Source organism: Callospermophilus lateralis, chromosome 17, assembly GCF_048772815.1.
Source record: "Callospermophilus lateralis isolate mCalLat2 chromosome 17, mCalLat2.hap1, whole genome shotgun sequence".
NCBI lineage: Eukaryota > Metazoa > Chordata > Mammalia > Rodentia > Sciuridae > Callospermophilus > Callospermophilus lateralis.
The window spans coordinates 65,464,262-65,480,087 of record NC_135321.1 but is presented as its reverse complement, the minus strand read 5'-3'; the positions used below and the strand labels follow the sequence as shown (position 1 = coordinate 65,480,087).

The window sequence follows — 15,826 nt, the reverse complement described above, 5'->3', positions numbered from 1 at the left end:
ATGTGGCTGGTTCTGCAAGAAAACAGGGTGCTGGATGCAGGGGTCCTGGAGGCTCCCACCAAGCTTCAGAGGAAGGCCTGGGGCCAGGCAGAGCACAGAGGGCCGGCGTCCTGTGGCTGCTGCTGACAGGGCGACGCATGGACACGTGGGAGGGAAACCAAAGCTGTGGAACCACCTGGAAACAGGTCACATGGGCCACCACCAAGGCCACAGGGACAAACCCCACGACCTTGGAGAGAAGTAGAGCAGGCCACAGGTGCGAAGCCGGCTGGTGTGCAGCTGTCCCTACACTTGCTTGCCAGCTGGTTTCAGTCTTCCTCGTCCTATCCCAGCCCCCCATGCCTGGCTTCTCCCCTTCAGGATGGAGGTTTACTCTATGCCATTGTATATTAGGCACATGTGACTTGTCCTTCAACTTTTAAAGAGGCTCGTGCTGAGAGTTTGAGTCTGAGGAGGTTTGGGATTTGACACTGGGGTAACCCTGAGACTGTTAAGAGTAAGGGGAGGGGCTGGGATGTGGCTCAAGCGGTAGCGCGCTTGCCTGGCATGCGTGCAGCCCGGGTTCGATCCTCAGCACCACATACAAACAAAGGTGTTGTGTCCACCGAAAACTAAAAAATGAGTATTGAAAAATTAAAAAAAAAAAAAAAAAAGAATGTAAATATTAAAAAAAAAAAAAAAAGAGTAAGGGGAATTTTGGGGCAGAGCCCTTGCCTAGCACATGTGGCCCTGGATTCGCTCCTCAGCACCACATATAGGTAAATAAATAAAGGTATTGTGTCCACCACAACTGAAAAAATAAAAAATTTAAATTAAAAAAAAAAAAGCATATGGGGAACCTCGTGGCAACGATTGCATGGGTTCTGCACTGTGAGATGGGCAAGAGCTTTGGAGGGCTAGGGTTGAAAGGTTATGGCTTAGACATGAGATAAAACGTTCATGTGTGCAGCAACTCGAGAAGTTTCAGAGGTGAAATTAGATAACAAGGGATGTGACCTAACGAGTGGATTAATTCACTGACATGGATTAACCAGGTGGCCACTTCGCTTAGGTAAGGTGTGCTGGCCAGAGCAGGTCCTGCCGTGGCAGGTCTTTTGTACCTGGTGAGCAGGGCACTGTCTGCTTCCTGTGCCACGACACTCTGTGCCACGGAGTCCAGGCATACGGTGTCAGTTGACCATGGACTGACCTCCAAAACACGTTTCCTCCTCTAGGTTATTCTGCCAGCTAGTCTGGCCACAGCAGTGGAAAAGCTGACCACACACACACTTATCAACCTCTCGTCTGAAACGCCCACTTCTGTGAACGCGTCACCTGGGCCTTGCTGGGCTGGCGGCAGGCGAGAGGAGCCCTAGCCTCCCCTGCAGACCCCTGGCAGCCCACGGTGGGGTTTGCAAACCCAGGCTGGGTTAGTCACTGGGACGGGCCACTCTGCACATCTCCACCGGAAATGAGGGCAACGGATGTGAACGGATGCCAGCCCCGGACCCCTACCACAGTGCTGGTGGGGAGCCCTTCCTGCTGGGGAGGACACCTGCCTCAGGCTCCCTGTGCCGCTTCCTAGGTTCCTCTCGGCCGGGCGGGGAAGAGGGGTGCAGGACTGGGGTGGCCATCAAAGGCGCACAAGGGGGACACACGAGGCAAGGCACTCCTGCCCGTGAGGAGGTGCCCAGACCCACCCCTCAGCCGCAGCCTGCTCGGCTGTTCCAGAGAAAGAAGGTGCACGAGGTCACAGCAGGCGGCATTTCCCCAATGGCTGTTGAATTTATTTGCTCAATCAATAATGGTCCTGGCAAAAATTAGTTCACCAACGCTGAGACAGTTGTAACGAGACACTGATTTTAAAAACCCATGATACTGTTGTAGAAATCAGAGTTCACACCAACAGAAGAAACCTTCAGTATTGCCAGCAAATACAAAATGAACGTAAGATGTCGGACAGAACAGCAAGAAGGCGTTTATACATTTATATTTGACACCTGACCATATTTCAGTCACCATAATATCTTCTCTCCAGATTTAAAAAAATAGTATGCTGATTTCTATAACAAAGCTTTTTTTTCGTACAAAAATCAAATAATGGCCGACAAGTCACAACAGTGCAATAGGTAGAGGATAAAAAACCGCATCAGACAGGTGCTGGAAATAAATACTAACCAGGAGGAGGACAGGGCCTCGGGGTGCATGGGGTCTGTCTGCAGAGCTGCAGGCGGCCTCTCGGGCCGGCCGGCGGGCAGCTGCCTCAGGAGCCTGGCCTCCCAGGAGCCTGCCGGCAGCCATCTGATCTGACGGGCCAGAAGCAAAAGGGGCGTCCCAGTTACCCCCAGGAGGCGTCTCTTCCTATTGCTCGATCCTGTCGTCGGGGTCCCTCAGCGGGCTCACTGAGGGCAGGGACGACCTACCTTGGTGTAGGAGCATACATATGGCTTATTCAGGCAGAGACGGGTACATTCTAGCCCAAGCAAGCAATCCAGGTCACTGCTGACTGGAGGGTCTGTCACGCGGAAGGTTTCGGGTTTGAGAAACATTGGTGGGTGGATGCCTCGGGGCGAGGGGGCCGCCTCCGGCCGCCCCAGTGCAAAGGCCTCTGCTGATCACTGGCAGTGAGTAGCCGGAGCCCGCGGGCAGGGCGGGCAGGCTCCACGCAGCCTCCGCCTGCCACCGAGGCCACCTGGTATCGGGCTGCGGACTGTGGTTCAGAACTGTGGGAGGGCTACAGTGGGCAAAGGGACCCGAGAGCCACCGGCCGGCCGGCACACGGGAGGCAGCTCCCCGAATGGTCTGCACCGAGGAGGTGTGAAAGGCACAAGCAGGAGCCCGGGCCGCAGCCACAGGCGGCGCAGAGACCTGGCTTGGTGTCCCCACCTTAATGAGATCCTGATTCTGCTGTGATAGAAAAGCAAAGAAACACGATTTTTTGGTTTAAAAAGAAGCCACTCAAGGGTTAAAATAGTTATTTTAAGTTAACAAAGAAAATTAATTCCCCATAAGCTGACACTATCTGGAAAACGTCCGCTGCTCCGTCCACGGGACCCTGAGCCTGACGAGCCGACGTGACGAGGAGTCTGAGGAGAGAAGGCGTCTTTACAGAAGGGACAGCGCCGGCTGCACTGGGCACTCTGGGCCACAGGCGCCTTCCAGCGCCACTGCCTGGGCGCTCAGAGGGGCGTCTCCCGGCGGTCTCTGCTGGGCGACGGCTTCGCGGGCTCCTTGGCCGCCTTTGTCTCGGGCGCGCCGTCGCGGGGCTCCTCGTCCTCGGGCTGCTCAGCCCTGGCGCGCTGTGTCTGGAGCAGGCGCAGCTGCACCCGCAGCTCGATGATGGCCTCGCGCTCCTCATGGACGGCCTGGTTCAGGTGGTTGTTCTTTATCTTGAGAGTGTCAGAGAGAGGAGGTCAGAGGGCCGCCAGTAGGGCAGCAGAAGGACTCCGCCCCACGCCAGCCCAGGACCTGACTCCAGAGCACGACCCATCTTCAAAGCGTCACCCCAGCTGCAAAGCGTCACCATGCAGAAAGGACATGGTGGCCTGAATGAGCACCCTAGTGCTGGGAACAGAGGGACAGCCTAGCTTCCCAAAGCTTTAAGGACAAAAGAGAAGGGACATTAGCAATTGAGAGGGAGGAGTTAGGCAGGGTGGGAGAGGATCCCTTTATGACAGGGCTGTCCCTCCTGTGAACAGGGCCACTCGGCCTACAGAAAGCCACTGTCCACCCTGGATAGCAGCACCCACTCCACAGAGTCAGGGGTGCTGGGCGGCAGCAGACCCACACTGCCCGCCCCCTCCTGGGTGTGCCCAGCTCCGGGCAGGGGGGCTGAGGGTGTTGGCCTCCTGAGGGTGGGCACAGCGGGCTCCCGCGGCACCTGGCCAAATCCTCCCTCCCACCCGAAGGGGAAGGCAGCGCCATTCGGCCCAGTGTAGAGGCCACCTGCCTGGAAGGGAGATGACACTTGGAACCCACCTGCCACTCTCTGCTGCGGCAGCTCACCCCTGCCCCCACCCTAAGGACTCCCTTGGGATTTTGCTTCTGTGCTTCAGAACTACAACATGCCCCATGACACGGAAGGGAAGCAGACTAAGGGCCCCCGCGAGGTCTTCCCAAGGCCTCCCCCTGCGGTGGTGACTGTCCCAACTTTGGGCCTCCAGGGCAGCCGCTCGGCACTCTGCCCCACCCTGCTGTAGGACTCCGCGGTCCTGTCTCAGCTCACTCATCATCGCAGACCACCACCTATCTGTACTGGGGACAGAACCCCAGGCCCATCACCCCCGGCTGCACCCGTATGTTTCACTTTAACATGTGCCGAGACAGGGGCCTGCCATGTTGCCAAGCAGCCCAGAACCTTCCACACTCCTGCCCGGCCTTCTTTTGGCCTCGGGCAGGCGTGGCACGCTTGGCCCCAGCCACTGAGCGAGTCACCGAGGGGAGTAGAGCTGCTTCACTCAGGGAGGAGGGAGGGCCTGAGCACCCGGCCTGCCGCCCGCTAACTGTGCCCTGGCCCCAGTTCCCGAGAGCCAAGGCTCACCGCTGCTTTGTGGGCTGAAGGCCAGGGAAGCAGTCACCACTCGGCCCTCGGGGAGACCCGGGCCTGCTCCCTCCACTAGCCTGACTGTGCTGCTCCTGTCTGGGAACAGAGACCGTCTCCCTGCCAGGCAAGTGGCCTCTCCCCTGGGCCCAGAGTGGCGGATGGGGGCCCCATGGGAAGGCGGCCAGGTGCACTGGCCTCTGCGGGTGGGTCCAGGAGGCGCTCCATCACTGGGGTCACCACACTTCACACCCGCCTGAGGACACCCTGCCAGCAGCCCAGGCCCACCAACTCTGGGGTGTGATGCCCCCTAAGATCCTCTGAGCCAGTGGTCCAGGAAAGCCCAGAGGCAGAGTGCACCCACAGCCTTCCAGAAACCTCGGCCCAGCCACCCGCATGCACCTCTAGCTCCTCGTTCTGCCTCTGCAAGTCCTCCAGGATGAGCTGCAGCTCCTCCTCATCCTCGCTCTCACTCTCGCTCTCCGAGGAGTACTCCTCTGTCTCGCTCCGGCCATGCTGCTGGCGACTGTTGGGAGAGGCCAGGGCGCTTTATGAGGTACGCTGCCCACCCCCCCAGACCCAGGGGCACTTTACGGGGTGCGTCTGTCCCCCACCTCCTCAGATCCAGGGGCACTTTATGGGGTGCATCTGTCTCCCACCTCCTTAGACTCAGGGGCACTTTACAGGGTGCGCCTGTCCCCTCCCTCCTCAGACCCAGGGGCACTTTATGGGGTATGTCTGTCCCCCCGGCCCCCGTCAGACTCAGGGGAACTTAACAGGGTGTACCTGTCCTCCCCTCCTTAGACCCAGGGGCACTTTACAGGGTGCACCTGTACCCCCCTCCTCAGATCCAGGGGCACTTTATGGGGTGCGCTTGTCCCCCCCTTCCTCAGACCTGGGGGCACTTTTATAGGGTGTGCCTGTCCCCCCCCCTTAGACTCAGGAGCACTTTACAGGGTGCAGCCTGTCCCCCCCTCCTCAGACCCAGGAGTACTTTACGAGATGCGCCTGTTCCCCACCCTCAGACCCAGGGGCACTTTACGGGGTGCGCCTGTGCCCCCCTCCTCAGACCCAGCCCCGCTCCTGAATCTGCAGGAGCCACAGGCTGCTGCTCAGGGGGGCCTGGGGGCAGGAGACACCGGGCGGCACCAAGCCCTGGGCACCCCTGCCCTACCTCTGGATCTCGGCAATCTCGGCTCTGAGGCGCTCGATCTCCTCCTTCTCGGCGGCGATCTGCCGGCGCAGGAACTGCTCCATGGCCAGGAGCTCTTCCTGCTCCGTCAGGATCTCGTTTTCCTAAAGGAAGAGCACTGTGAGCCCTCGCAGCTCCCAGCCTAGGGGACGTCACTGCTCTGAGGTCTCTTCAGCTCCGTTCTGTGTTGAGCCCAAGGTACAAAATGTGTAACCAGAAGATTTCCTGGACCGAGAAGAGGCCTTGATAACAGCACACAGAGCCTCTGGAAGGAAGGACTCTTCTCTCCCTGCTCCCCTGCAGCCAAGGCTCAAGGCCGGACCCTGCAAGGCCAGGTGCGGTTGGCCCACAGTGGCTTCCCAGGAGGCAGAGTCCCCGCAGGCCTTCTACCACCGCAGGGAGGGAGCCAAGAGCGGGCAGCTCAGAGGAGGAGAGGAGGGCACGGAAGGCGCCCTAGCAGGCCATGCCTTCCCCCCACCCTGTGAGGAGACAGTGAACTGTCTGCTTTGGCAGAATTTCCAGTTATAAAACTCCAGTCACAGCTTCGGGAAAAGAGAATGGAAAAATCACTCTCTGCCCATGATCCAGAGAGTCCAACCTAGAGGAAAGCAGCAGTGCTGGTGAAACCCAGGATGCCACAGACCCTGCCTGTGGGAGGAGCAGCTGGCTGGGGGCCTTCACGCTTGCTCTTTCCTTCCCAGCAAACAGGAACCAGAGGAGTGAGTGGGGAGGAGTGAGTGGGGAGGACTGAGCGGGGAGGAGTGAGCCAGGAGAAGTAAGCGGAGAGGAGGGAGCCCGGAGGAGTGAGCGGGAGGAAGCCTGGGTGCTCCTGCTTTGGCCAACCCGCCAAGGTTGACGCATATAAGCTGAAGTGGTTTTAATAAGATTTAGTGATATTTACATAGCCACTTTCTCCCTTTTTTTTTAATATTTACTTGACCATTATGACTTTTAATTCATGGCATCTTTATCAGTAAACTGAAAAGGTCTATTAGCAGAACAAGTTGGGAGATAATAAGAATTTGTGATAAGCATTTGAATGAAACTAAACACTGTAAATACTGCATGTTATTTATAAATCAAAGAGAATATTTATTCTCAAACTCTCAAATGTGTATGAAGTTCTAGGCTGTAAGAGTTGATAGGTTTATGTATGATTTTATAGGTTAAGTTATTTACCTATGAAGCAAAATAGGAAAATATATTGAGAAAGGATTATGTTTACAGAGGCCTTCTTAATGTGTCATATTTCTTAAATGTTTTTTGGTGATACTGGGGATTGAACCCTGGTACATTCCACTAAATCACATCCCCAACCCAATTTATTATATAAATTATAATATAATTTATTTATTATATAAATAAAAAATATATATATTTATTTGAGACTGGGTCTGGTGGTATTGTTCAGGCTGGCCTTGAACTTGTGATCTTCTTGCTTCAGCCTCCCAGATAGCTGGGATTAGGTGTGTGTTACTGCTGCTGGCTTCAAATGTATTAGTATTTTTTTAATGCATACTCCAGTAATATTTAAGAAATAAAATGATACAATTCCAATGCTGTACATGTTACAATAACAAAAATAAAACCATATTGGTGGGGGGAAAAAAAAAAGAGTCAGGTTGAAAACCCTGGGGTGAAGGCCTGGTCCAGGACTCTACTCCTGGGCAGTTATGTGCCCCCACTGGACCAGGCAAGGGCCAGAAACACCCAAATCTGCAGGACCGGGACCCACACTGAGCTTCTCAAAGGCCACACAGACCAGGCAGGCAGAGCCTCGATGCCATTCCTTTCTGGTTGGATTCTGGAAACTTCCAAAACAGAGTACCTGACCTGAGAATTCAGAAAGACATGAGCTCAGGCCTGCTCTGTACCTGAACCAAAGAAAGATAAAAACCTGCCTCCAACAACTGATTTCACCTGCACAGCAGACATGGGACCATCCACATGCTGTCAGCAACAGCCATCATTTAAAACCTAAACTTACACTTCATGGATCCCACATTTTTAGACAGTAGGAACATATTCTAAGATACTCAAGTCTGATCTCATTAATGTGGAACAAATGCCACTAACATGTAGATACATCTCAGACTTGGGGAGGACTCAGGGGATTAAGCAGGACCTTTAGGTAGCACCCTGTAAGGAGAATCAGCACAAGGCCACCCCTCCTGCAGCTGAACCTACAGCACACACGAAGCAGTGCCAAAGCCACAGGCTCGACTCTCGGACCCCTTCTGTGATTTTGGTGAAAAGAGCCTATAGTTGAGTTTCTTATACTGTAAGTTAAAACTGGCGGTTCAGAGACTTACAAAATGGAGACAAAGAGTTAGCTTACCTGGGCAAGGAGAATGTTTATGACTTCTTCATTTTCATTCATTTCTTCTTTGGAAATGTCCTCCTTTGAGGCTATCTCTTGTGCAATCTTGGTTTCACATTCCTGTGGAGCAAGACAAGTGAGAGAACCCGTCAGTCTACAAGGAACACATCCTTAGCGAATCCACATCACCACAATCCAGGGGCCTCCCTCTCACTTCATAGGACTGGAAGGAGTCACAGGAACAGGTGAGCCACGTACACGGGCGGGCAGCTGCTAACTGGCCTGGAACAGGATACAGGGCCCAGTCGGCCTGCACCATGCAGATGCACCTTCTAGTGGGTGTGCCTGCCAGCTCTGGAACCCTTCTGCATAAACGACCCTCTGTGGGGCTCTGAAGGGCTGCTAGTGTGTCCATTTTTAGTGTATGATATAACTAGTTGTGACAATTACAAAAAGTCAAATGACCACGATGACCACCATCCACAATGACCATCATGATGCTACGGAACAGTCCACCATCACAGAGCCCCGTGGTTGCGCCACCACCTGATGGCTCCCAGCAGCTACCCACCTCCTCCCACTACTATGTATGGTTCTTGCTTCTCAAGTCTCCTATAAACTAAACCTATCACTCATCTTTCTCTCGTTGTTTTTTTTTTTTTTTTTTTTTTTTTTTGGTACTAGGGATAGAACCCGGAGGGCTCTGAGCTATACCCTCAGCCCTCTGCAATTTTTCTGACAAGTCTCACTAAGGTGCTGAGGCTGGCCTTGAACTTGTGACCCTCACGTCTCAGCCTCCAGCATCACTGGATCTCAGTGTGGGCACCACGCCCAGCTTCCTCTAGCTGCTTTATCACACACTGCTTTAAAACTCCTATTAGGCTCGCATCACAGCAGATGAGATGAGCTTCAGCCTCCTCGTGAGGCCTGGGCAGAGGTCACTAGCTCCAATTCCAGGCTGATACACCAAGGGAAGAGTTTGACTATGAAAACCAGGCACAGGAATGGAGAAAAGCTGGGGGCTGGAGAAGAGGAGGGGGCCCATCTGTGATGGCTTTTGTGGGCTTGTCCTCTGGGCTGCTGTGAAGAACAGCAGTCGAGACGCCCTCAGGGCAGCACCCAGTCTTCCCACACAACCCCACAGTGCCCCTTCTGCTCTCTCAGCCTGGCGAGCACCAGCTAGTGTTCTCGGGACCCGCCGCTGGGTCTCGGGATAGGCCTAAGATGGTACAGAAGTTGGGGGCGTCTTGCTCTGGTGCCGCTGTGAAGCTCCAGTCCCAGCTGACAACTACAGGCGAGGCCAGAAAATCAGAGTCCAGCTACGGACTCTTCCTAGAATTAGGTGACAGCGTACCCCATCTCCAAGACCTTCTAGGCAGCCCTCATCATAGCACTTTCCAAAGAGCCGACTCTTCCCCTGGGTTTCCGCTACCCCAGCAGGGCCTGAAGACAAGTCACCCGCCTGCCTGCTGTCTGCAGAAGGCTCTATCCACAGTTTTACTTATTTTATTTTAGTATAAACATGACATGCCAAAATAATAAATCCACTCACCTGTCTTTTAGCTTCTCTCAGTTTTCTTTTGAGGGCTGTCAAAATTCTTTGTACTTCCCATAATCTTTCTTCTTTAAATAAATCCTTTATCCCACCCTGCAGATCTCGATGTAAACAATTCAAAAGAAACTCCTAGAAAACAAAAGCACATACCAAATAGTACTCCATGTCTCACAACATAAAAATCATGTGCAGATTAGCTCCTTCTCCGTCCAGCGGTGGCATGAACAGTAGTGCTGCCTTCCAGGGGGCCTGTGAGTCCCGCCTGACCCGCCTGAGTGGGGTTCCCCCTCACTGATGCAGCTCGCTCACTCCCCGCGCCCTTCCCTCACACCATCAACTGATGAGAAATGGGGACTTGAAGAGATAAGGGAAGAGAAGCAAGGATTTGATGATGTGTGTGCACAATAAACAAATGCATAAATGGTCAAATATATGTAAATTTCCTTAAAAGTCCTGAATGTTTTTCTCATCTACATACTCAGAGTAGCCCTTGCATCAAGGTAGCACAGTGAAAAGCCAGGATTTGGCCTCACTCTGGTTGCACAGCCTAGCAGTCATGTGACATAAATTATTAACTTCCCTAAATTCCAGGGTGCTTATCAGTAAGATAAGAACTTTCAGGTGGCAATATCAGCAACTCTGTCCATACAACAGAGGTTTCTTAGAGACAGTGACTGTCCTGGGCTGAGACTTCTCACATTATCTCACTGGGAACTCCTGACATCAGCCCCATATGGGTATCTATTTAAAAAATAAGACACCAGCGCCTCAGGAGGTTGGCAATTTACCTGAAATCAGTACATTAACAAGAAGCAGAACAGGAGTTCCCACCAGGTCTCCAGTTCTCAAGACCAAAGCTCTCCCACCGGGACATGCTGACCTACTTGGCACCCAGCTGGAGAGGCCTGGCTTCCTACACAGAGGTACAAGTGTGAGGGCTCACACTTGAACGTGCAGGAAGCAGAGACTGTCCTAGCTCCACCATGCTGGGCCACGGAGTGGCAGGCATGGTGCAGCGTGAGGCACGCACCTGTCTCCGGATCTCCTCCTTGATACCCGCCTGGGTCTCTGGCAGCGTGGGCATGGTGGCCATGTTTGACCACCGCAGAGGTCTCGTCACTTGCTTTAGTACCACGTTTCCAAAGAGCTCTTGCACGTGTGTGAAGAGCACATACAGCACACGATTGCTGATCTGGGGATGAGATTGCAAGGAGACAGTTAAAATTGTCATTTTGTTTCATTTGCGTCTCCAGGTTGTGCAACCTTTAACCCTAGACACAGAAGTACAAGGCAGGCTGTGCTCAATGGCCAATTTAAGAAGAAAATCACAAAATCTAAGTTAAATCATATGCTCAAACACCATGAGGATGGAAGTGAAAAACAGGCCAGAAAAGGGATACAAAGCTGACGACTCTGTTATCGTTTTTGATGACTATGATATTAGCTGATTTAAAAAACAGATGCTCTTCATTTCTAACATGTACAGACACCACGTCCACCCCATACCAGCAGCTCCTCCCATGGACCAGGCAAATGCTAGAGCACCCACAGAGGTAGGGCTGACCGGGACCCAGCGTGGCTCCAGAGAAGGGCCTCCAGGTACACCTGCATGGCCAGCATTCAAAGGTGGCGGCCACCCTGCGCTGAGGTCAGGACAGGGCCAGCTGAACTGCTGTGAGAAGCTCTTTCCCACACTTACTCCTACAACTCACTGGGATCTGCAGCAACAAGGGTCCACAGCAGGGTAACATTAAGTAACAATGTAACATTCACCAAATGCCAAACTCCCAACTAGTAGAAATGATCATTATATTTTGAGAAATTTGAAAATATTTTTCTCCCAAAATATAATAAATATCTGGGCACAGTGGCACACGCCTGTCATCCCAGCAGCGCAGGAGGATCACAAGTTCAAAGCCAGCCTCAGCAAAAGCACGGCACTAAGCAACTCAGTGAGACCCCGTCAGTAAATAAAATACAAAACAGGGCTGGGGATGTGGCTCAGTGGCCAAGTGCTCAAATCTAATCCCTGGTACCAAAAAAAGGAAAAAAAAAAAACAAAAACTAATATATATATATATAATCAACATGCAGTAAAAGAATCTTTAGTGAAATAAAACATACTCTTATAACAGTGACAATGATTTATGGTCAGTGGCCTGTATGCTGGCCAAAAAGAGGACTGAAAATAAAAATTCACCACTATTTCCTGAGTAAAATATCAGTAACAGGGCTGGGGCTGGGGCTGGGGCTGGGGCTGGGGCTCAGTGGTAGAGCACTCGTGTCACACATGTGAGGCGCTGCGTTCGATCCTCAGCACCACATAAAAATAAATAAATAAAATAAAGGTATTAAAAAATAATAAAATAGATATTAAAAAAAGTATATCAGTAACTTGAGAGGAGAACATACCCTGACGCAGGCTCACCTGAACAGCAGTAAAGGCAAGCCAATCACAGGTACAGAAAGACACCAATGGACACACCACCTCTGATGCCCTGTTGGTGCCTTCTCACACTACAACCCTACAGATAGGTCTCTCTGGGACCCACTTTTACAAGCAAAAGCCTGGTTAAATCAAATGAACGTTCGGCCCTCTGTGCCTGAGTTTGATGTGTACGTGATATAATTAGGCAATGGTGCTATTTGATGAAACAGCAGAAACCTTTACAAGTTTATAGATGAAGTCTGTAACTGCAGGCACATGGGCTCTATCTACTCCAATAACAGATCACTGTCACCAAGAACTGCTTTATAACTCCACAAAGACTGTATGACATTCAAATTTCACAGCTACAAGCAAAAGGGCAAACATAGTGATCATCTTTCATCTGTTGAAACATCCACATTATGAAAGAAGACGCAGTCAAGCCAACCCATCCTCCACCACCTCAGGCTCCCAGCTTCACGTGCATCTGAAACAGCAAACATGCCCCAACTCCCAGGGCCGCTGGCACGGGTACCTGCACAGTGGGGCTGAGCACGATGGAGATGTTCTGTATGTTCATCTTCGTTTCCAGTTCCTTGGCAATGACGTGGTCCATGTGCACAATGAGCCAGGAAATGAGAAGGTAGTTACATTCTGGCAGTTCCTGGAGCAAACGCTGGAATTCCTGCACTTTCTCGCTCTCCGTGGCCCTCCCGCAGGCCTCTTCGAATCGGGGCATCAGCTCTTTGGTAAGCAAATTCTCTGGCAGGTCTCGCAGGTACTGCTTCAGCAAGCTGGCGACAGTGTTAGGCTCGTATTCTTCCAAATTTGGAGACTCCTCTCGGTCGTAGGCTGCTTTTAGTTCATCCACCTTTGATTTAATTCCTTAAACCATTCAAATTCAGAAGAAAGAATACTGAGGGAAAAAAATCAAACACACAGGCTTTCTTCTCTAGGACACTCCACCCCCACCTTGCTGGGCAAATCAAGAACAGCCACTGGCCACTAGCAGAACTCTTGACATGAACAACATACCTGCCCGAGGGCCACATAGTTCCCCTGTGGACACAATCGCAAAGACTGCACTTCAGCCATGTGCTGACACACCTGGAACCCAGTTACTGGAAGCTGAGGCATGGGGGTCATGACTTTGAGGCCAGTCTCAGCACCTGGCCCAGACCTTGTGTTGAAAAAATAAAAAGCACTGAAGATGTAGTCCAATGGCTGAGTGGCCCTAGGTTCAATTCCTAGCATTAAACTAACTAAACAGAAAATTACCTTTCAAGGGTGAACTTAATCACAACCTAAGTGATAACTGAAAATTTTAACATTCAGAGCAACTGCAAATATGTTAAGTAAATATGCTAACAGATTCAAGAAGAAAAAGAAATTTTGGAAGAATTAAACTACAACCCAAGTGTAAGTCTTACCCTCACAGCCAAATGTTTTCTTTTCAGTCATAAGACTGAAACATAAAATGTAACTTTGTTTACCTAAATATCCAATAGTTGTAGGTAGGCTTACTCTTTTAAAAGTAAAAATTTTACTATAAGTTTAACTGTAAACTCTTTGAAAACTATTCTCTATTAAGTAATCCCCTAATTCCTGTATAGTTTCTACTTTAAAGTATAAATTCTTTTTCTTTTGGGGGGGGGGTGTACCAAGGATTGAACTCAGGGGCACTTGACCACTGAGCCATATTGCCAGACCTATTTTGTATTTTATTTAGAGACAGGGTCTCACTGAGATGCTTTTTTGCTGAGGCTGGCTTTGAACTTGCAATCCTCAGCCTCCCGAACCACTGGGATTACAGGTGTGTGCCACTGCATTCAGCTTAAAGTGTAAATTCTTAAGTATCCCCGCTCCCTCCATTTTTGCATTACCAGTGAATCTGGAGACACTTTTCTACTAGCTACATCTCCAGTCCTTTAAGTATTTATATAACCTAAACAGAGCTGGGACTCAAAATAAAATGAACTTTGGGCTTCTAAAAATCAAATCATTTGCTTTTCTTATTGAACAGAAAGAAACTACATAAACTAAATATTTTTCAAACATTATATCAGCTTTTCAGTCTTTATGAAATCCACCTGTACTGTGACATGATTCAGTAACAACACTGATCCCAAAGAGCACAAAGTAGGTTTGTGCTGGGTTTTTTTGTTATTTTTTAGTTTTGACGGACCTTTATTTTTTATTTTTACATGGTGCTGAGAATTGAATCCAGTGCCTCACATATGCTAAGCAAGTGCTCTACCACTGAGCCACAACCCCAGCCCCAGTTTGTGCTGTTTTTTGTTGTGCTATTCTAGTTAGTTATACATGTTGTGCTGTTTTTAATACTTAAATTTTAGGCCAGTGATTCAAACGAGCCATCTAATCTGAAAGCATCTATAACCCACACAGTGCTTGCATTTGTGCTCTGGCACTTCTTAACTTTTGTAAAAACTTTTAATAGCATTAAAATAAATCTGTAACTTATCCAGAATCACAAACGGCACCATATATAAAAATAGCAATGTGGATCTTATTTTTGCATAATCTTTGAGACAAAAAGTTAGAAAATAATTCCTATTTTCTTACTTTGATGACAATATGAGTAAAACAGGATGAGCAACTAACTGTGAGTTCTGTCAAAGACCTCCTCTCTCCTCTTATGTGATATGTATGTGTATATATAAAACCCCCAACAGTACTGACCCCGCAAATCACCTAGGTACCCTTAGAAAGGAAGACATCCCTGTTCCGGACAGGGAGAGTCCATACTGTTAAAATGACTATACTACCAAACGTGCTGTAAGATTCAAAGCAACCCCCCGTCAAATACCAAGACAGTCCAGCACACAGGCACAGGAAGGACTTTCTCAATAGAACCCTAAATCTCAGGAAATGATGCTGAGAACTAATAAATGGGATACCATCAAGTTAAAAAGTTCCTGCACAACAACAACAACAACAAAAGACAATTAGCAATGTGAAGAGAGAACCTACAGAATGAGAGAAAATCTTTGCTAGCTGCTCTTCTGACAAAGGATTAAAATCTAGAATATATACGGAGCCCAAAAAACTTCACTTCAAAAAATATAACTTAATTAATAAATGGGCAAATGAAGCAGACACAACTCAGAAGAAATACAAATGGCGAACAAAAAGAGTTTAAAAATGTTCCACATTATTAGCAATCAGGGAAATGCAAATCAAAACTACACCAACATTTCATCTCACTCTAGTCAGAATGGCAACTGTCAAGAATACAAACAGGGGCTAGGGATGTGGCTCAAGCGGTAGAGCACTCGCCTGGTATGCGTACGGCCCGGGTTCGATCCTCAGCACCACATACAAACAAAGATGTTGTATCCGCCAAAAACTGAAGAATAAATATCAAAAGTTCTCTCTCTCTCTCTCTCTCTCTCTCTCACCTCTCTCTAAAAAAAAAAAAAAGAATACAAACAATAATAAATGCTGGAGAGGATGTGGAGAAAAAGGAATACTCCACACTGCTGGTGGACTGTACACCAGGACAACTACCATGGAAATCCTCAGTAGACCAGGCATGGACCATCACAGGACCTAACTATGCCACTCCTTAGTATTTATGCTGAAGAAATAAAATCATCCTTTCTTTTGGTACCAGAGATTGAACTCAGGGGCACTCACTGAGCCACATCTCCAGCCCTAGTTTGTATTTTATTTAGAAACAGGGTCTCACTGAGTTGCTTAGCACCTTGCTATTGCTGAGGCTGGTCTGAACTCATGATCCTCCTGCTCAGCCTCCCGAGCTGATGGGGTTACAGGTGTGTGCCACCATGCCC

At 50.0% G+C, this 15,826-nt stretch overlaps 1 protein-coding gene across 3 annotated transcripts in view; it reads right to left on the bottom strand.

Annotated features, from left to right (window-relative positions):
* Positions 1-1,740: 1,740 nt before the first annotated feature.
* Ralbp1 (ralA binding protein 1) overlaps positions 1,741-15,826 on the bottom strand; it is a 39,708-nt gene continuing 25,622 nt past the window's right edge. For all 3 annotated transcript variants that reach the window (XM_076836746.2, XM_076836744.1, XM_076836745.1), the window contains exons 4-10: positions 12,550-12,899; positions 10,617-10,778; positions 9,584-9,715; positions 8,050-8,151; positions 5,694-5,815; positions 4,922-5,045; positions 1,741-3,368 (exon numbers count right to left, since the gene is read on the bottom strand). In XM_076836746.2, the coding sequence (XP_076692861.1) occupies positions 3,159-3,368; positions 4,922-5,045; positions 5,694-5,815; positions 8,050-8,151; positions 9,584-9,715; positions 10,617-10,778; positions 12,550-12,899 (1,202 nt within the window). In that variant the 3' untranslated portion in view covers positions 1,741-3,158. The remainder of the gene's footprint in view (positions 3,369-4,921; positions 5,046-5,693; positions 5,816-8,049; positions 8,152-9,583; positions 9,716-10,616; positions 10,779-12,549; positions 12,900-15,826) is intronic.